The sequence below is a fragment of the Monodelphis domestica genome, chromosome 5, assembly GCF_027887165.1.
Source record: "Monodelphis domestica isolate mMonDom1 chromosome 5, mMonDom1.pri, whole genome shotgun sequence".
Classification (NCBI taxonomy): domain Eukaryota; kingdom Metazoa; phylum Chordata; class Mammalia; order Didelphimorphia; family Didelphidae; genus Monodelphis; species Monodelphis domestica.
The window spans coordinates 42,230,312-42,252,978 of NC_077231.1; the positions used below are offsets into that span (position 1 = coordinate 42,230,312).

General features: G+C 38.0%; 1 protein-coding gene across 16 annotated transcripts in view; it reads right to left on the reverse strand.

Annotated features, from left to right (window-relative positions):
• Positions 1-22,667, reverse strand: part of GRIP1 (glutamate receptor interacting protein 1) — an 808,853-nt gene that overhangs the window by 27,810 nt on the left and 758,376 nt on the right. For 12 of the 16 annotated variants that reach the window (XM_056798415.1, XM_056798416.1, XM_056798413.1 and 9 more), the window contains 3 exons: positions 12,324-12,471; positions 7,350-7,461; positions 929-1,165 (listed from right to left, as the gene is read on the reverse strand). In XM_056798415.1, coding sequence (XP_056654393.1) covers positions 929-1,165; positions 7,350-7,461; positions 12,324-12,471 — 497 coding nt within the window. Of the gene's footprint in view, positions 1-928; positions 1,166-4,984; positions 7,228-7,349; positions 7,462-12,323; positions 12,472-22,667 lie in introns of those variants that run through there. The other 4 variants (XM_056798430.1, XM_056798428.1, XM_056798425.1 and 1 more) reach the window with 3 other exon arrangements.

Here is a 22,667-nt window from a genome sequence, read left to right on the forward strand (position 1 = left end):
TAATATACACACATATTTAGATACACATATATGCCTGTGCAATTATACACACAAACACTTACCTGTATGTAGATGTAGAGACACCTACACATGAAATATAGGTGCACATATGTATTTGTGTGTGTTTACATGTAGTAGCATCCCAACTGACTATAAGCTCCTTGAGGGCAGGGGCTATTTTTTTTGTGGCTTTGCTCTCTTATCCCCCAAGACCTAGTACGGTACCTTGGGTATAGCTTTTTGTGTTTAGGAAATTAGGAAAAAAAGTTCTCAAAGATGCCATAAAGCATTTTTATCGTCACAAACTTCAGCGAGTCACCTCATGGATCTGGGCAATTTTATTATATAATTAAAATGACTAGATCGTAGATTCAAACTGGAAGGAACTATTAAGCCATCTAATCTGTGTAATTAAAATTTTGTACCCTTGGACTTTGTTTCCCAAGATTCCTTTTTTGTCCCCACGTTACGTCCTTATGTTTTGTAGATAAAGTTACTGTAACTTCACCCTCTCTGGCTCTCTCTTCTCCCACTTTTACAGTCCAAAATTCTAATGACACAGATCCAAGCCCTTCATTTTACAGATGGGGAAATTGGGGTGCAGAGAAATGATTTGCCCCTGGTTACAAAGGCAGTGAAAGGCACAGGAATGGCTCCCAGGACCTCTGTTTCCAAAGCCAGTTTCTTTCCATGTCAAGAAGGCTGGTTATCCCTGTTTTTCAGCCGAAAAGACCAAAGGGTCACTTTTGATAAAGAACTTGGTCTTTGAGAACTGAATTTCAAGCCTCAGTTTTGAGTTAGATCACAGGTATTTTCACACTCACCTCCATAAAAACACACTGTTGGGGAAAGACTAAATGTGGTCCTTCCATGCCAATTTACAGAAAAATAGCAGACAATCCTTTTTCCCCCCCTTCTTTCTTTTTACCTTATGCAGTTCCACTGGAGTTGGGGACATGATCTCCTTCATTTCTTGCTTGATTTTTCTTGGGGGAATAGACTTCCTACCCATGTCGACAGGTAGGGTGTTGCTTCGAGTGGCCTGGCTGTAGTGACTTCGGGAGGTGCTCCTTTCTTGGAAGCTCGCCTGGCGTCCTAATTGACTGCGTGACGGCGTGGCGGCTTCATGGTTCAAGCTCAGTGTGCTCCCCAGCATGATTGTGGCCTGTGGCATCGACAGTTTTAAGGAGGGAGGGGGAAATTACACCCTTGAACTGCGGAGAAGGTTTTACTGCTTATCCCTAAGCATCCTTCTCCCAGATCCCAATCAAAATACAATCACTTCAGTACCCAGGACTAAAGGCTAGAGAATGGATGTACTAGAGCTCTAGGGAGGGTCCCTAAAACTTTAGGAAACTGGTTTGTAAGTTACATTCATAATGCCCAATGACGAGCCAGTGAGTGGACTTCCATGTGCATATCTCGGGCACTTTGGAAACTGGAATTGAGCCATGATCTAAGCATTTGCTTCCTTTAGACTCTGACATTTAAGAAAGCCACATTTTGAATGCAGCAGGATTATCTTTCTGTGGAATTGAACTAACAGAATTCACACAGGCAGCCACCTTTTTTTCTCCTCATAGCCATTTTTAGTGAATTAATCTCTAATAATCGACTAAGGACTTCTCACTCAGAGCTGGCTTCCCCTTTTAGAGATATTTTCTCAGAACCAAACGGCCAATTCCACAGAACTCGATTCATGCTACAAAGAGAAAAAAGACCCTCCTGTCATACTGTTCCTTGTCAGACCCAAAAGGTTAGATTTTGTTACCTTGGTCCTCGTCCCCCCACCTCTCTAATACCAGGCTTCTTCAGGATGATGAATGCTTGTCAACTGCTTAACTTTGTAATTTTCTGTGGGAGAACCGTTGTTAAGAGAAGTGCAAGAAGAATCATGTTTGCACTCAAGGGGGCAGATCGAGATATTACTTTTAGACATGGCCAATATGGGAATTGGTTTCACCTGATTATATATAACCTTGTTTTCTCCATTATAGGATGGGGAGAGGGAAAGCGAAACAGATTTTCATTTAGAAAAAAAAATTAATTAAACAAAAAACAAATGATCATGTGTCATTCCTGTTGTGCTCCCCACTTTGCTAAATGTCTGTTGGATGGGAACTGAGTATCACCAAAACATCAGAAAGATATGCTACACAACATAATATGTGGGAAATGATGCTGCCAGAATATTAATTGCTTTTTAAATTTGGTTTGGGTCTGTCATCATCATGAGATGCTTAGAGTCCTGCAAAACTTTTTTTTAAGATTAAAGCCATGATTCTCTTATCTTCCAATGGGAAGATACTCTAAAGACAAACCAGGGCACATATAACTTCTGGTAGTGAAAATATGTCCTACGTGGTATATGTCACAACGTGGCCAGTTTTTTAATAAGAACTATATTAAACTAGTAACCAAGAAAGGGCATTGCAGAGAGGCTTATGTTATCAGACCAGAAGAGCTTTCTAATGTACCCTCTCTTAGAGATTTCCTGATTAAACCCTGCAATTAATTAGATCCTTTGATTACTGAGCATTGAGAGTCACTTCAAGTTGGGAGTTGAAAAATATAACCGACCGTGGTTTGGGTTCTTCCGTATCACCTTAGAAAAGTCACCCATAGGGACAATGCAATTGATAACCAGGTTAAATAAACCCATTGCACGTGGAAAAAGTCTCACTTTTATCAGTAATCTTTTTGCTTAAAAAATATAAAAGCATTATTTATAGTTGAGTCAACTTTTTTTGTTGTTCTTCGTATCTGACTCTTCATGACTCCATTTGGGGGTTAATTGGCAAAAACACTGGAGTGGTTTGCCATTTTCTTTTTTGGTACATTTTAGAGATGAGGAACTGAGGCAAACAGGGGTTAATGACTTGCCCAGGGTCACACAGCTAGAAAGTGTTTGAGGACAGATTTTACCTAAGGAAGATGAGTCTTCCTGACTCTAAGCTTGGCACTCTCCATTGAGCCACCATACATATGCATTTTATATAGTTAAGTTTTCACTTATCTGGGTAAGATTATGCATGTTACTGGAGCTAAATCTTGTTTTCAAATTTATCAACAGCTTGCAAATAACTTAAAAAAAAAAACCAAAAACCCTTACCTTCTGTCTTAGAAATCAATACTGTGTATTGGTTCCAAGGGAGAAGAGCCATAAGGGCTAGGAAATGGTGACTCATCCAGGATCACACAGCTAGTAAGTGTCTGAAGCTACATTTGAATCCAGGAACTTCCATCTTCAGGCCTGACTCTCTAGCCACTGAGCTACCTAGGTGTGCCCTACACAGCATTATTTGTGAATGGTCTCCATTCAGCCCAATTATTTTCTTTGAAGGGACAAATGAATGAAAGAAGGATTTATATAACATCTATTATACTGTGCTAAGCATTTTAAAAGCAATTATTTTAAATTTATATTTCTATAAATATGCTTATATTTTATATAGCATTTATATATAAAATATTCATGTAATTTATGTATAAAATATATATCATATATACTTATAATTCAATATATTAAATTTAAATTAATTTAGAACTATTATTTTATATATAAATAAAGCAATAAATATCTTCTTAACAAACCTACGTGAAAGATGATTTTATTATCTTCATTTTACAGCTGAAGAAACTGAGGCAAACCAGAGAGTAAGTAACATGCCCAGGGCCATCTAGTATTTAAGTGGCTGAGACTGTATTTAAGCACCAGTCTTCCTGACTCCAGGCTCAGAGCTCTATCTACTTTGTCATCAGCTGCCTCCTTCTGTTGACATATTAATTTACTAAGATCACCCAAATCAATCCACTTCTTTTTTTTTCCTTCTTGCTTTGCTGACATCTCTGCTACCTATTAACTTCTCTTATTGCTAGCAGGAAACCCTGAAAAATTCAAACACTTAACCATTTTCTCTGTCCTTGGGTATGTTTGAGAGGTGGTATTTTTAGAGACACAAGGTTGTGGGGAGAAGCTTAGCAGGGAGACAAAGTTTCGACAACTGAATAAGTTCTCACTTCTGTTCCAATATTTTGGTTTTGTTTAAAGTAAATCATGATCAATAAAAATGTAAAAATAAATCTGATTACAAGTACACGAGAAGCACATCGATGCAAAAATAAGAATGACTATAAATGGTATTGCCGATTTTAATATTATTTTTGCTTATGTCCAGCTAAGCTCTTGTTAAGTCATCAATATACATATCTCTCTGGGTCTCAGCCTCTCTAGGGTTGATGGAATTTACTCTCAGATGTTTAGTAAAGTTTTCCTTTGCACAAAATACATTACGTCACGCAATCATGTTTATTTTTCTAAGAGAGGAGATTAAATGGAAAAGAACTCAGGGCTGAGAGTTAAGTGATGAGGGTTTTGGCTCTCACTCTTCTGAGTGTGTAACCTTGACTAAGTCACAGTCTCACTGGGTATTAATTTCCTCACCTGTTAAGTAAACGAGGGGGGCTGGGATAATCCCTAAATTGGTTTAGTCCAATGAAATGACCGAATTTGGACCATTCTTATAGGTTATATAAAAGCATAGGCAAAGGTTAAAAAGGAACAGACTAATAGGAAGTGTGTTAATTAGCTTCTAGTTTATACTTTTGCCAATTTACTAGTCATCTGGTTGGACTAAGGTTTCCTGTCTTAGCTATCATAAGAGATTATTAAAGAATATAGTAAATCAAGTATAATCAATATAAATAATAATCAAATAAATCAAATAAAAAATAATCAAAATAAAAAAATAAAATATAAAAAAATAAAAAAAATATAAAAAAATAAAATATGGTAAATTAAAATATTAATGAATTTTACTAAATATACAATATGGAAATTAAAGTATACATTAAGCGTATAACTATATTTAAGAGTGATTGTTTGAATTTAGCTCTTTGAAAACCTTAAAACACTATATAAATTCTAGTAATTTTTATTAATAATAATTACTGTGAAAAAAAAGAAAAGAAAAAATAATAATTACTGTGGGGGCAGCTGGGTAGCTCAGTGGATGGAGATCCAGGCCCTGAGATGGGAGGTCCTGGGTTCAAATCTGACCTTAGATACTTCCCAGGTGTGTGACCCTGGGCAAGTCACTTAACCCCCATTTCCTAGCCCTTACCAGTCTTCTGCCTTGGAACCAATACACAGTAATGATTCCAAGGTGGAAGGTAAGGGTTTAAAAAAATAATACTCTACAGTGAGTATGTATGGGAGCACACATGTGAATTTCACAAGTAGGTTATTAATTTTTTCAACATTTTTCATAAGAATATCTTATACTTGGATCTTAGCCAAAAGGCTGGGAAGTGATCACAAGAATATTTTAAACAAGCGTCTCATCCCATGTTAAGCTATTTATCCTTGTTTTCAAATATGTAAACAGGACACAAAATTATGAATTTTCTAATTAGTCTTTGTTGTGAACTTTGGCCTCGGTTCAATCTATATTAGTATATAGTACAGAGTCTGGCACATAATAAGAGTCAGATAAATGTTTATTGACTAACTGTATGTTCAGGGTGTATGTGAATCTGCTACTTTACTTGTGTGGGGAATTCTCAGTGTGGACGGAAACTCCCTACTACTTATTGGAATGGCCGGAAGCACTGAGAGTTCATTTGTCCATGGTTACCCAGCCAGAAGAAGGTAAAGGTCTTTCTGACACCGCTTCTTTATACATTGACGAATTTAATTTTTGCATTTCCATTTCCAAGGGATGCCACCACCTGAAGAAGTGCCAAAGATGCTCCATTGGCTTTAGCGACATGGCCCCTTCTGGAACCATGTCTGCGGAAGCACCCTTTTATGAAGGATCAGTAACTATGTGGAAATCTCTGTTGCTACCAACTGAAATCAAGAGGATACTGCAGGAGGGTCCGTTCCTCTTTGTAGTTTTACTCAAGACCAGGAAGCATCCCGATAAAAATGGAAAGTCGTGCCAACCAAAGCATTCCTGTGAAAGCCAGCATCAAGGCTGGTTTTTGAGGTAACAAAAACAGATGCAGTTGTGCACATAATTCAATTTGGGCTCTTTTCAACAATCAATTTAAATATGGAAAAGGTGGTGAATGTTCTTATGAACCAACTGTCAGACAGTTACAAATTCTGCCATGTGTGAAATTTGAAACTCCACTAAGAGGGACCCTTCTCATGTCAATTTGCTCGAGTTCCAGAGTTGTCATCCACTTCTCTTTCCCTGAACTGGGCTCTGAACAACCAAAACCAAGACATTAGCCTATGAGATCATGCCATATGGAACTACGGAATTGAGAAATCCAAACCCATAATTGCTTTTGGCACCCCTTTTTGCAAATACACACGATTGGAGAATCACATCAAAGGTCCATCCATGCAAGAGAGAAGCAACATAATACAAGGGCACAACATCACCTTAGCACGGCGGGAAGTTTCTCCCCCATTGAGGCCATTCACATTCCTTACAGTTACCCAGGGACTCCAAGTGACGTCAGAATGAACATGACATCCTGCCACTTTTTGCAGCCCCCATGAAATTTAAAAGAACATAAAAGGAACAGTCTAGGACTTCTCACTCCAAAGTGGGAATGCTGCTGGAATATTAATTGCTTTGATTAAAGAAACTCTCTGGGAAGGTACTAGTAAAAGATGGATTCAATTATTACACACCATCTCACTCCCCCTCAAATTTATACTAAATAAAGCAAGCAAGGAATCAGGATTTGCAATTAACCGCAAGGCATTGTGTGATTATTTTGGCTGCTTAAAAAAAATGTCAGCTATGCTCATTCAGCAGCTGCCACATTACCTATTTTAAGGACAAAAGCAAGCAAAAATTTCCTCTTATGTTCCTCTTAATGACCGAATTAGTTTCTAGACCAGATACAAATGCTATCATGCCAGGGAACTCTTCTAAACCAGCTAACAGAATGGGATGCGAGGCAGCTGTGAAACCAGGTTTGGGTTTTCTTTCTTTTTTTTCTTTTTCTTTTTTGTTAGCAATCTGGTGGGAAACGCTGTATGTGCAGTTGGGATTAGCAGGGCAGGATGGCAGAAGCTACAAGTCAGGAAGCCTTGAGGGTGGAAATGGGACAATAAATCATTTCAGCAGCATTTAAAAAAAAAATCAAATTGCTTTCTGGAGGGTAGGGGCAGGGAAGGCAGCTTCACAAGCAAAAAATATTAACATAAAGGGTAGGTACCAAGAGAGTCATGTTTCTCAAACACAGACGCCTGTCCGCTTTCTCCTGTGGAGAGGGGTTAAAGCTTTTAAATGAACTGGAGTGAAGAATGCAAACTGATAAAGGTAAAAAGGACTGAAAAATGAAAGTCGCTGGAATCAGTGATGGGCAGGCAGGGTTGGTGCTACCTCAAGCTCTCTCAGAATTCCTGACTGTCCACAGGTTTCTAAGTCTTCCAGGGCTTGAGACCAGAAGTTCTCTTCCTGTTCCCCATCGGCATTGTTGTGGGACCCTGGAAAACTGCGAACACATAGAAGAGTTTGGGTTAGACACAGGCATCTAAGTGGGCAGTGTTTTCCCCTGAATCAGGAATTCTTAGCCCTTGTCCAACACACACACATCAGAGAAATTGGTGTGGAAAAGATGGAGAAATAACTGGGAAATTCTCAGTGACGTGAGCTCATTGTATGTGGTTTTTATTTTTCTTCTATCCTAGTTGGGTAGCAGATAATCCTTTGATTTGAGTGGTCCACACTGGCACCAACACTGAAGCCACATCCAACCTCACCAAAGAGCAACCTGACGATTGATTATTTGGTGAGGTCAAGACCCTTTGGTAGTGGCTTATCTCACCTAGGAGTTGGCATGATGTCAGATTAGATCAGTCACTTTCTATCTAGAATCGCACTTGAGTTGTTTCCCCATTTCTTCCTGGTTTCAGTCTCAACTGTCAAATGATGAGGTTGGGCTAGATGATGGTGAAGGACCCCATCTAGTTCTATGATCTTTTGTCTCTTCCCAGTAGCATTTATTTCCCAAGGAGCCCAGTTACTTGATTAAAAAATAGTTTCAGTAGAAACTGAGGACGTTGATTCTCATTCTGATTCCACCACTGAGATGACCCTTTGTGGACAAATCACATCCAATTCAAGGGCAAGTCAAGATGTTTCCCATGATGCCATTGGCCCTCTTTCAACATGAAGGACAAACAACATTCTTATGGGGAAGAAGAAGAGAATCATGGCGGAAGGGTTTCCAAAATCCCTAAAGAAGGTCAAATGCACCAAGCTTTGGAAGTGCCCTGTTTTGTTTTGTTTTTCCATCTGTTACTATGCATAAGCCAGGGCTCCCAGCATTTTCCTTTATCAAAAAAGAAAAAAGAAAGAAAAGAAATGGGCCACTGTTAAAGCAGTTTTTAGGAGACTACAATTTTTTAAAGTGAGTCTTACTATTGAAATTCAAATTTCTAAAAACTACAGTTTAAGTCCCGTTATGAAGGCGTTGCATGGGTATAAATTTTCTGGGCTTTTGTGTATAAGATAAGATGATTTAAACCTGTAAGATGGGCTGAAGTTGTCTTTTTCCTCAATTTTGGTGCCATACTTTTCACTGATGACTAATTTGCCAAGAATATAAATTCTTAGAGTACTAAATTGAAAAAGGACTTCTTGGCCCAAATTATTCCTTTTTTTAAACAAATTATTATTATTATCATTAAAAAAACCCAATCCTTACCTTCCATCTTGGAATCAATACTCTGTACTGATTCTAAGGCAGAAGAGTGGTAAGGGCTAGGCAATGGGGTCAAGTGACTTGTCCAGGGTCACACAGCTAGGAAGTGTCTGAGGACAGATTTGAACCCAGGACCTCCCATCTCTAGGCTTGGCTCTTAATCCACTGAGTCATCCAGTTGCCCCCTATTCCTTTAAAAAAATGCCAAATCCTTACTTTCTTTTTCAGTAACAACTCTAATACAGAAGAACAAGGGCTAGGCAAACAGGGTTAAGTGACTTGCCTCAGGTCATACTGCTAGGAGATGTCTGAGGCCAAATTTGAACCCAGCACCTCCCATCTCCACATCTGACACTATCCACTGGGCCACCTAGCTGCCCCTCCAAATCACTATCTTGAATATGTCTTTATTAACTTGAAAATACTAATGTGGACCCAATTTTTAGTAAAATGGAAGAGAAAGGCAAATTTTCTTAGAATGAATACCTTGTTACAAAATGAGAAGTTGAAATTCAGAAATAACTAAGAAACAGAAATGACCAAGAAATAGTTTCTATACACACTTATCTTTTTGTCAAATGATGCCTTCTCTAGTGGAGAGAGGGAAGAATAGTTAATGATATTTGATTTATTTATTATACTATAATAATTATTATTAATGGTATTTAATGTAAGATAAACAAATAAATAAAAGAAACAATCTTAATGAGAATGAGTCCCATTATTTTTCTCAATAGGTTCACTTTATTGCATTTTTCTTTGTTCTAGACAACCTGTATAAGGGACAGGATATCCCATCTCCCACCTCTCTGACTGGAATGGCCATCCTCACATTAGCCTCTTAGAACTTCAAAGATCAGCTCCAATGGCTCCCACATGAGGTCCTTCATGATCCCTGTAGGTAATTAGTACTCTATGTTTCTTAATCTCTCAACCCCCCAATTATTTTCCATTTATTTTATAAATAAATATATTTGTGTCTATTATATACATGTGGATATGTAAATAAGTATAACAATAAATATATTGTTACCTCTCAGTAGAATATAAGCCTGCTGAAGGTAAGGACTATTTAATTTTTTTCTTTTTTGAAAAATTTTATTTAATTAATTGATTTAGAATATTATTCCATGGTTACATGATTCATGTTCTTTCCCTCCCCTCCTCCCCCTGCCCCAAGCTGACACGCAATTCCACTGGATTTTACATGTATCATTGATCAAGACCTATTTCCATATTATTAATATTTGCATTAGAGTGATCATTTAGAGTCAACATCCCCAATCATATCCCCATCGACCCATGTGACCAATCTCATCTTTTCTTTATATCCCCACTGCCCAGGAGGGAGTAACTTCCATTTTCTCTTTGGCCTGAACATGTTATTTTGCTGCCACAGTGAACTCCAGATTGGAAAAAAAAAAACAAAACAAAAGCAAAAACTTCCAATGACAATATAATTTTTCAGCATCTTATGGTCTTTGAGTGTTGCTTGGGGACACTGAAAGATTGAGAGATGTACATAGTCAATATGTGCGAGAGATGGATTAGAACTCAGATCTTCTTGACTCCAAGGGGGAAGGGAATAAGCACTTATTTTTCTCCTTCCTTCCTTCCTTCTTTCCTTCTTGCCCCCCCTTTCTCCCTCTCCCCCTCTTTCTGCTCCTCTCCCTCTCCCTCCCTCTCTCTCTCTCTCTCTCTGTCTCTCTCTGTCTCTCTGTCTCTGTCTCTCTCTCTCTCTCCTCACCTTTTGTCTTAATATAAGTTCTAAGACAAAAGGGTAGCAAGGGCCAAGAAACTGAGATTAAATGACTGGCTTAGGGTCATGTAGCTAAGAAGTGTCTGAAGCCAGATTTAAACCTAGGTCTTCCCAACTCCAGGCCTTGCACTCTGTCCAATGTGCTACTGTGAATTTTAGTTTTACTCCACCCGCTTAGTCTTTAGAATCTAGCAACAAACAATGTATACACCCCCACTTAAGGATTGGGTGTGGGGGAGGAAGGAATATGACTGGCATGTGCTAGCAAGTGACAAATCAGAAACAACTGACTGACCCCCTGGACTGTACTAAGCCAAACTTAAGCCACCATAGGAAGTGATGTAAAGAACTGCCTTTATATTTTGTGTGACTTCCTGCGAGAGGGACTTTTGCGGACTTGGGTGGTAAAACTTGACTTGGAGGAGCTCTGAAGCATGGGTCCTGAGACTGCTTCCCTTATGCGACCATGTGGTAAGTGTTAAGGCTGACTTCCCTTTCCCTTGACCCTTCTAAAGGTTCCAGCCTCCAAGGAGGCCTCCTAGCTAGAAGTCGAGTTAGATTGAATCTTCTGGGAAGGCCCCTTGGCTGAGAGGCCTCTGAACTCCCCCTTACTCAGGCCAGGCCGGAGTAGATCTTTACCCCTTTCCCTCTTTCTCCTTCTTCTTAATTTCTTCCTTCTATTGCAAATAAACCACCATAAAATTCCATTTTGACTTGAGTATTTCATTGGGATTTAGAATTTAAATCCTTGGTGACCACTAAATAATATATTCAGTCTCAACTGTGAACTTTAAAATTACTCCACCCTACTTAGACGTACTTTAGGGGAAGATAAAGTTGTAATCTCCTGATTGAACAATGAAGGTACTTAGTTCTCACCTTATAGTGAAGCTAGAACTTTAAGCTAAGTCTATTTTTAGGTCTTAATACAAAAAAGGTGTTAAGTAACTATAAAGGTTAAATTAATCACAAAAAGGTCAAGTAACTAACAAAAGGTAAACTTAACAAAGAAGTGTTAAGTAACTCAAAAGATATAATCAAAGATGAGAACTAAAGTATGGGCAGTACTGGAGAAAGCCTTTGATGTGATTGGTAGATGTGAAAATTTAGAGAAGACACAAGAGTGAAAGGTCTATATATATGGGATTTTTCATCTCTCAGAATATTCTCTTTCCCTTATTGGCGGTGGAGAGTTAGCTGAGAGCAGCGTGCTGAGCCTTCTGGCATCTTAGCATGGCTACAAGCTATTGTATGGTTCAGTGGTGAGTTTCTGGCTGAGTTTCCTCCTTTACTTTTCCAACTTTATCCCCTTAGAAGCCTCTAATCTTCTTCAGAGACCTAGAGGCGGGAATTTCAAAACTCCCCCTGGCACAGGCCAGGCAGGAGGAATCCTATATCCTCTTCCTTCCTCCTTAAATTCTTTCCCTCTATATTAATTAAATTACCATAAATTTCCAGACTGGCTTGGGTATTTTATTTGGGATTTCCCCGGCAACCAATTAAATCTAGATTTTAAGTCACAACCCTAAAATTATCTTGACACAACCCTAAATTTACCCCTTACACTACCTAGATGCCCCAAGCATTTATTCTTAAATTCTAGCCATTGCACCACTCAGTCTGACTCAAGACAGGCACTTAATAATGCTTGTTAAAATCAAATCACACCATACAATTGATTTCACAGCTTTATATACTTCAGTCATTATTGTGGTATTGGCCACACTGCTCTTGCAAATTGTATTATGGTTTGATTCTTCAAGAAGCCCAAGAAATTATGGCAATTTTGAAGAAGAACAAGGCCATAGAAGAAAAGAAACATAGATCTGGCCTGAATCACCAAGCAGGGGAAACAGCACTGGAAGACAAACTTCATACAAAAAAGTCTTACCTACTAGTTGTTGGCCTTTCCCATTCATAATCACTCAGATCCACTTCTTGGTTCAGTGTCTTGTTCGTTGGGGACAAACTACTTCTTTGTTTAGGATTCCTCCACTCAAATGCACTGAAATTGGATCCTGAAGCTGGGAAGCCAGGACCTAAAAAATTCAAGCAAGGCATCAAACCCTATCCTTGAGAAAAGAATCTTTTGAAATGAATGTAGTCAGGTTTCTTGTTCATCTTGGCCTTGTGGCATTTTGTGGTTGTCACTCTGCCTGTACCAGGGAAATGTGTAAAGAAACTGTTCAATAAGAACTAAATTTGGCAGGTTGCAATAGAATATCAATATAATATTTTAAATATCTTACATTTGATATCTTTGACCATCATCTCATTTCTTATTGATGTTTTTGGCCTTCTTTAGTCTCTATACTTTTGCTCTTTCCTGGATCACTTCCCATTAATAAATAGCCCTTCTCCCTCTTCCTCTAATAGTGGGATGTTCTTCAAGGCTCTCTCTTTAGACTTCTTTAATTTCAGTATTCATTTCCTTGACAGTTCCACTTATTCCCATGATTTCGATGATCAATTTTATGTTGATTACTCTCAAATCTACATATTCAGCCCCAATCTCACCCCTAATCAATAGACTTGCACTTTCTACTATACTTGAATATCCTTAAACATGTTACTAACAACTTCAAAATTGAACTTGTCTTCTTCCCAAATGCTAATTCTCTTCTCCACTTCCCTATTTTTGTGGATGGTACCATCATTCTCTTACACACTCATGCTTGAAAATTTAGTCACTTTGATTCTTTTTTCTTTTTTCACCTTCCTTATCCAATGAATCAGTTAAATTCTGCTGATTCTACTTATTGAAAAATTTCTACTTCATCCTCTCTTTTCTCCTCACAAAGATACCATTTTAGTACAGTTCTCTCACTGTCATTTGACTGAATAATTTTAATAGCCTCCTAATTTGGTTTTCCTGTTGAAGCATCATAATTTAGAGGAAAGAACACTTATTTAAACCCCTAAGGCCTGAGTGCTACAAAGTCTTGGCTTCTGCCTGTGTGTCCTATGTTGAAGTGACCTTGGGTAAATCACACAACTTCTATTCATCTCAGTTTCTTCATGTGCAAAATGAAGAGATTGGACTAGGTGACTTCAGGCTCTAATCTAATTCATACCATCCTCAGAATCATTTTTTGTTTACACAACTCTATACATGTCTTCCTCCTGTTTAAAAATCTCCAGGGGCATAAACTATGGGAGTGGAAACACCGAGGAAAAGCAACTGCCTGAATACAGAGGTTGAGGGGACATGACAGAGGAGAGACTCTAAATGAACACTCTAATGCAAATATTATCAACAAAGCAATGGGTTCAAATCAAGAAAACATCTAATGCCCAGTGGATTTACGCGTCGGCTATGGGGGGTGGAGGGGGAGGAAAAGAAAATGATCTATGTCTTTAACGAATAATGCTTGGAAATGATCAAATAAAATATATTTAAAAAAGTGAAAAAAAAATCTCCAGGGGCTGCCACCTTGCCTAAACCCCCCCCCCCCCCCACCACCACCGAAACTCAGAAAGTGCTTCGCTTGGCAATCAAAAACAAACTGGACAATTAGCCTCTTCTTGGTCTGGTCCTATCTTTTCTTGCCTCTTGCACTTGGAAAGACCATCTCCAAATCTCTCTCTTCTGCCTGTTGAAATGCTTCTCTTTCTTGAAGACTCAGTTCAGATAGCATCTTCTTTATGAAGGTCTTTCTGAGCTTCCCATTTGAAAGTGATGCTTTCCACACTATATATCTCACAGCATTTTGTCTGAACCTTTCCTTTGTACTTTTTAAACTTCTGTCTTGGATTGTATTTATTTGCATCTACACCGTAACTCCTTATATACACACCTTTATAGCTTAATAAAACCCCACCACTTTCCTTAGTAAATTAGTTAATCTTTAAAGTCTGATCAGATTTCTTTTACTCTTCCTCAAAGACCCCACCTTAATTCTGTGTGTACCCTTTCCCACTCTCCAATTCTATCTCATGTGTTTTCTTCCTCTCCTAGAATGTAAGCTCTTTGAGGGAAGGGATGGTCTTGTATAGTACCTGGCTTATAGTAACTACACTTAATAAGTGCTTCCTATCTCTATCTCCCTACTTTGATACTGCCTATCAAGTATCTATCATCTCTTCATCCATGTCCATCTGTCCACCTATCGATTCATCTATCATCTATCCACCAACTTGTCTACATACATGATTCTATTTTGAAAACTGTGGTGCACTATGTTATTATTCTTTTTTCCCCCATTTGAATTAGTTTATTTAGTCAATTTAGAACATTATTCCTTGGTTACAATAATCACATTATTTCCCTCCCTTTCCTCCACCCACCCTTCCCATAGCCGACACGCAATTTCATTGGGTATTACATGTGTCCTCGATCAGAATCTATTTCCATGTTGTTGATGTTTGCATTAGGATGTTCATTTAGAGTCTACATCCCCAATCATATCCCCCTCGACCCATGTGATCAAGCAGCTGTTTTTCTTCTGTGTTTTTACTCCCACAGTGTTTCCTATGAATGTGGATAATGTTTTTTCTCATAGATCCCTCTGGATTGTTCAGGATCACTGCATTGCCATTAATGGAGAAGTCTATTACATTCAATTGTACCACAGTGTATCAGTCTCTGTGTACTATGTTCTCCTAGTTCTGCTCCTCTCACTCTGCATCACTTCCTGGAGGTTGTTCCAGTTCCCATGGAATTCCTCTAGTTCATTATTCCTTTGAGCACAATAATATTCCATCGCTAACATATGCCACAATTTGTTTAGTCATTCCTCAATTGGAGGGCATCCCCTCATTTTCCAATTTTTTGCCACCACAAAGAGCGCAGCTATGAATATTCTTGTACATGTCTTTTTCCTTATTATCTCTTTGGGGTACAAACCCAGCAGTGCTATGGCTGGATCAAAGGGCAGACAGTCTTTAAGCGCCCTTTGGGCATAGTTCCAAACTGCCATCCAGAATGGTTGGATCACTTCACAAATCCACCAGCAATGCATTAATGTCCCGACTTTGCCATATCCCCTCCAGCATTCATTACTTTCCTTTGCTGTCCTGTTAGCCAATCTGCTAGGTGTGAGGTGATACCTCAGAGTTGTTTTGATTTGCATTTCTCTGATTATAAGAGATTTAGAACACTTTTTCATGTGCTTATTAATAGTTTTTATTTCTTTGACTAAAATTTCCTATTCATGTCCCTTGCCCATTTATCAGTTGGAGAATGGCTTGATTTTTTGTACAATTGATTTAGCTCTTTATAAATTTGAGTAATTAGATGTTTGTCAGAGATTTTTGTAATGAAGATTGTTTCCCAATTTGTTGCTTCCTTTCTAATTTTGGATGCATTAGTTTTGTTTGTAAAAAAGCTTTTTAATTTGATGTAATCAAAATTATTGATTTTACATTTTGTGTTTTTTTTTTTTCTAGCTCTTGCTTGGCATTAAAGTCTTTCCTTTTCCAAAGATCTGACAAGTATACTCTTCTGTGTTTGCTAATTTGCTTATAGTTTCCTTCTTTATATTCAGGTCATTCACCTATTCGGAGTTTATCTTGGTGTAGGGTGTGAGATACTATGTTATTATTCTTGTTATTAGAGAGAAAGGCAATCTAACTACTACTCTAGTACTCATTCCTCTACACAAGCTCATATATACCTTAAATTTGATTAAGATCAAAATGGCAGAAGGTGTAAGTTTTCAAAGAGTATATATTATATTATGTAATTAAATATTACATACAGTCTACATCATATTATCTACCATAATACTATAATTATACTGAATGAGACCTTAGAGATTATGGTGGCACCTGGAAATAATGCCAGAATCTCCAATCACTATATACCCAATATGATATGTTGACACACACACACACACACACACACACACACACACACACAGAGAATGGCTTTCTCATTTAAATTTTCTCTTCTGTGATAGCACTGAAGTTAAATACTTCAAGAACCATGGAAGGCAGGAGCCAATTATGATTGACCAATGACCCAATGAGAGCACTATACAATGAATTAGGTACATAGACAAGAATACATGGGGCTAACATCCCCCTAACGTTTAGTCCCCATTATGTTTTCCCACAACTGCTACAAATATACGTAGGAGGCTTACTAGAGCTCATGTCTATCTTACTTGCCAATAATCTAAGAAAAACATAGTACCCAAAGGGGACTGGTTTTCCCATCCAACATTTCGGCCCCAAGGGCTAGGACACAACTCACTGCCACACACTGAAAGCATTCCTTATTAGCCTTCAGCCTGGTGAGATCATACTTTATAACAATGCAGAACTTAGGAAATATTTACAGTTCCATATTTCATCCTTTTTCTCTGACAGCAGCAGAAACGCGATTAGCTGGTTGGTAAGAAGCCATGTGTGTGTGATGAATGTGTAGTTTGCCACCTAAGAGGCTGAATTATACTTCAGTCTGGGCAGCTTCTCCTCCAGAAGAGAAATGATATGGGTCTAACCTCAGCATAGTCCTAGTCTACAGTTTAGACAGACTCACCTGTTTTCTCCTCTGAGCTAAAGAGAGAACTGTATAAGATTGAACTGTTGGCACTGGAAGAAGGGTTAGGCAAACACCCTTCTCACTGATTTGGTTTTCAATATTTCAGGAGCCAAGGAGATTTTCTTCTTCTGAGATTGGCACAGAAACCAGTGCGATGCTTAGGGTCATTGAGTATTTCCCTATCAGGGCATGGCATTTATTTTCAAGATCGGAAGAAATTCCAATTTGTTAAGACTGTGAAGTTGATGAAACTTTAACTTGTTCTGGTTAGTCATGGGCAAGAGACCAGGAAATGGGTGGAAATCAGTCCATCAGAGCTGCTAGAGAAAATAATCTCCAAGTTCTTACCAAATATATGTCTGCATCATTTCCTAAGCATTATCTAATATAAATGTGTCACTATGTGATGAGAAATAAGATAAGAGGGTCAAGATTAATTCAGATAGAGGCATAGAATTATCTCCTGAAGTTAGTAGCAGAAAATCCGGTTCCTTGTTCTAGATAATTGTGTCTGTGTTAGTGGTTGTAGTTCATTAGGTGGGAAGAGGGGAATGGTAACTCCCACATAAAAGGTTTCCATCAATGCTGCAGATGAGTCAGAAAAAGTATGGCTGATGCTGTAGCGTATATCTCTAGATTTTCTCCAATTTACCCTGTTCCTCTCTTGTTTATTATGCACAGTTTTTTACATGATTCCCCAATTAGAAGGAGAGCTCCTTGAAGGCAAGGACTATTTTTGGCCTTTCTTTGTATTTCTAGGGCTTAGGACCAGTGCTTAGCACATCATAAACACTTTTAACAAACTGACTGCCTCCTACTTGATGCCCATATCTTTGCACCAAGGGCCTCCCTTTCCTCCCTGCCTCTTCTGTTAAGACTAATTTCTTTATAGAAGCAGTTATGAGTGGAAGACATATATAAGACTTAGACTACCAATTACTAATTGGGTGACCTTGGGCCTTTCTGAACCTCAGTTTCCTCAATTTATAAAATTAAAGGGCTGTTTTTTTTTGTTTTTATTTTTTGTTTAGGGTTAGGGTTTTTTGTTTGTTTGTTTGTTTATTCTCTCCATTTAATAATAATTGAAAAAGAAAACACTCAACAAATGTGCAACACAAATTCCAAAGTGGTGAAATTGATCTCATTCTGCATTCTGCATTTCAGGTCAATCATTTCCAGCAAAAGAAAGACTTCTTTGATCCTCTGGGATTGCATGCCCCCCCACCCCATTACTTAAAATTCTTAAGTCTTTCAAAATTGTTTTTCATTATGCTATTATTACTAAATGAATTATCTCCCTTAATTCTACTCAGTTCAACCTGTACAAGTTCAGAATTCTTCCTTCTTAGTTTCTTCTTCATTGATAATACCATTGAACAGAAAAGGGCCAAAATTTGTGAAGCACTCCAAAAAAGTCACTTCTATCCAGGTTGGCACCAATCCACTTGTCACCATTCTTTGAGGTCAGTTATTCAACAAGTTCTGAGTTCACAAAGTTGTATATTCATCATCCATCTAGTATTTCTTTAGTGCCAAAAGGATTATGAGTTTGTCAAATACTTTATAGAAGTTAAAATATATTAAGACTACAGTATTCTAATGACTATCAAAAGAGAAACTGAGCCCGTAGGGTGGTGGTCCATCATCTTTGCTTCCCTTTCTAAATATTTGCCAACTTTATCTTCCATAATCCATTCTAGAATTTTGTCAGAAATTGATATTGAGTTCACTAGCCCATTTCTTCTTCTTTGGAAACCAAGATATTTGCCTACCTGAAGTCTTCTTGTCCATCTTCTATTATCAACCAGTTTTCAAACATCACAGAGAGGGGCTCAAGAAATGTGAAAGCTCTTTTATTGACTTGGAATATGATTCACTGGAGGCAAGTGACTGGAATTGAGGAAAACTAGACAGTTCTTCTGCTAAGGTCTCATCTTAGGTTTTATTTTCCTCCTAGTTTTTTGTATTTTATAGTTCTCAATCTGAAGAATAAACAGCTAGCCACCTAGCTCTGCTTACTGAAACCATGCAGACTAAGTCTACACCCTCTTCTATACAATAGATTAGCAGATTATTGAAGGATGTGCAATTAACCAGTCTTTTCCCCCCCAGACGAAATAACGATTTCTTGACCTGATACACTATAGTATGGATTCCTTTCACCACACTACTTGCAGCCCTTTGGATCTACTCTAGTTTGTCAACATCCTTCCTGAGATATGGCTTCTAAACCTGAAAACACTTTTTCAGATATAACCAGGGCAAGACTTCCACTTCCCCTTTGGGCATTATGCTGCTAGTAACATAACCCAACACTGTATTAGCTTTTTTTGGCTACTGTGTAACACTCACGACTCATTAAGCTTCCATTAAACTAAAATCTCAGTTATCTTTCTCATTAACTGCTATATGGGCATGCCCCTGCCGTCCTGAATTTGTATAGTTGATTTTTTAAGAACCTAGAGTATAGGACTTTACATTTATCCTTACTCAATTTCAACTTATTAGATTCAGTCCAGAATTCTAGTGCGTTGGATCTTGAAGATGCCATCGTATGTGTTAGCTACTCCTCCCAGATTTGTGGCACCTTGAAAATTTGATAACTGTGACCTCATCTCTGCTTTCATCCGAGTCATTGATTAAAATGTAGACAATAAGACTGAGGATATCCCTGTGGAAATCTATCCACTAGACACTTCTCTTAAGGTCAACATTAATCAATTAATCATTACTCTTTGTGACTAGCCATTAGACAAGGTCTGAATCCATTTAACTGTACTGTTATGTATATTATTTCTCATCTTGTCTACAAAGATGGCATGGGACACCTTTTCAAATGCCTTTCTAGAATCTAGGACTAGAATTTCTGTTTCATTCCTTTTTATTATCGTGGTGATGGTGCCTATTATGAGTCTTTTTTTCAATGATCACAACCTGCCATTTTAACAGAATATTCAAGAATTTTGTCAGGAATCAAAGTTAAGTTCACAAGGCTATAGTTTTCAGATTTCCCTACTTTAGAAAACTGGGACATTTTCTTCAATTTTGTGAAAATACCTCCTGTTCTCTAATATTTTTTCTGAGGTCATGGCCAGTAATTCTTTTGATACCTAGGGATGTAATTTGCTTCTACCTAGTGATTCAAACTCATGGAGGATGGGTAAGTGAGTTGTTCTCTTGCTGTCTCATCACTTATCCTGTGTTTTAATCCTTGCTCCTAATTTTAGTTCCATGCAAATTATTCTAGAGATCATTTTCCTTTGTGGGGAATAGGAAACAAAATGTTTAGTTGAGTCATTAGTTTGGCTTTCTTGCCATCATTAATCGACAGGGACTCAACCACTTCAAGCAGCAGATATACTCCTTCTTTGATCTTCCTGTTGCTGTCCATATGGTTTTTTTTAAAGCCTTTGCCTTCTGCCTTAGTATCAATTATAACACAGGAGAATAGCAAGGGCTAAGCAATTGGAATTAAGTGACTTGCCCAGAGTCATGTAACTAGGAAGTGTTGGAGGTTAGATTTGAACCCAGGTTCTCCCAACGCCAGGCCTGGAGCTCTATCCACTGGGCTACCTACCTGCTTTCCCTTCTCCACCACAGGGTATTAAAAAGGTCTTTTTGTCAACTTCAGTATTTGTTGCTAACTTCAGTTCTGAGTCAGTTCCTGACATTATTTTTACAAGACTATGCTATTCATGTACATCCTTCTGTTTCTGCCCTTGCTTTCTTCTTCTCTTCTTTTCTTTAAAAAGATCTATCAGTCATAAAACTCCTTATGGAGCCCTGTCAGTTCTTTTAGACATCTTTCCTTTCTCAGTGGAATTAATTTTTCCCATCAAAGGGTCAGTTTTGAGAACTTCCCAGCCCTCCTGGGTTGACATATAGACTCTGAGGCTGTGGTATCCTCTTCATTCTTGAAATCTTTGACATCTACTTTTCCAAAGTTCAAGTTCAATGTGAGACTCAACTAGCTTCTTCTCTAACAAAAAACTCTAATATGGAATACTGATGTCCTCTAATAATTTCCTCTCAGCAACCAGGTTTCTCCTTATTGGTGAGAAATCATGTCCAGAACAGCAAGTCTTCCCATTGCCCCCAACATATTTTGAAGGACATAATGAACACTACGCAAGTCAAGAAGGCATCAGTTTCTCTCTTTTTAAGTGGAAGAAAGCTCCAGCAAATAACTCTATAATTTAAGTCTTCCATTATTATTATTATTATTATTATTATTATTATTATTATTATTATGCTATACCTCCAGCCAGGTTATTTCTTTACTTAAAAAACAACAACCTTACTTTCTCCTTAGTAACAACTCTAAGATAGAAGGCAAAGGCTAGGCAAATGGGGTTAAGTGACTTCCCATGGCCCCAGAGCTAGGGAATGTCTGAAAACTGGATTTGAACACAGGTCTTCCCCCAACTCCAGGCTAGGCATTCTATCCACCGAGCCACCCAGCTGTCCCCAGGTTCTTTCTTTCTCTAATTCACATTATTTTTCCATATAGGTAGTAAATAGCAGAATTCCATAATAATATAAATTCTTTTTTTCCTTCCTTTGAGCCGCAGTGGTCTGACTTGTTGACAAGGGGTAAACACTGCTCATTCCCACCCAGTGAACATACTTTTTCCTTTTTTAAAAAAAGTTTTATTTTTTTCCAAATTAGTGCATGTGTAAAGGTGGCCAGGAGAGTCCTTGTGTAGATGATTAACTGACTTTTGGCTATTTTGTAAATAAATTGAGATTCTGTTCTAAAAAAAACAAAAAACAAATTAAAAAAACACTCAGTGTCTGCCATAGTTAATATAATCAAATATCAAAATATCATTATAAGAGACAGTATTCATAATACACTTAGCATAGTGTATATCATGGTGCTTAATAAATGCTTTTTCCCTCCCTTCTTCCTGTATAATTCCCTTTTAGTTGGTGGATTTCCTTCCAAGTATATATTCCTAATATCTAATGCCACTCCACCACCCCTTTAATCTATTCTGTTTCTTTTTAATAAAGTATGCCCTCCTCTACACATATACTGGTCCAGACTTAATTGGGAGGGGGCCCTGAACTTGGATGGGGAAAATTACACTTAATTTTCACTGCCATTTCACTGAAATCTTGCATTTCCTTTAGTTACGAATGTTGACAGCGAATCAAAATTCTGGAAAAGGGTCTACAGGCCAAACTGCCAAAGGGTAGCCATGACATACAAAAAGATTTAAGAATGAATCTCTTAGGGGAAGCTAAGTGGCTCAGTAGATAAGGAGCCAGGCCTGGAGCCAGGAGGTCCTTCATTCAAATCTGGCCTCAGACACTTCCCAGCTGTGTGACTCTGGGCAAGTCATTTAACCCCAATTTGCCTAGCCCTTACCACTCTTCTGCCTTGGAACTGATACTCAGTATCACTTCTAAGACAGAAGGTGATGGGTTTAAAAAAAAATGAACCTCCATCTATAGAGCCCATCCTACCTAGCCTTAGATATCTCTGAAATAAAATATCTCTTAATCCTTAGATTTCTATTACATTATGTTTACTATATAGACATCTGAAGCCCTAAGTTTTACTGCCAAATTCTTGGCTAGTGTTTCTTTTGAGTTAGTGTTTCTTTTCAAAAATAGTCTTCTAATGACATAACTGTCATTGGTATATGCAGGTTATATTTTCCCTTACCCTTCATTTTCAGTTTAAAGACTACTTGATTTCCCTTTTCTTCTTCATTAAAATAAATCGCTACATAATCAGGA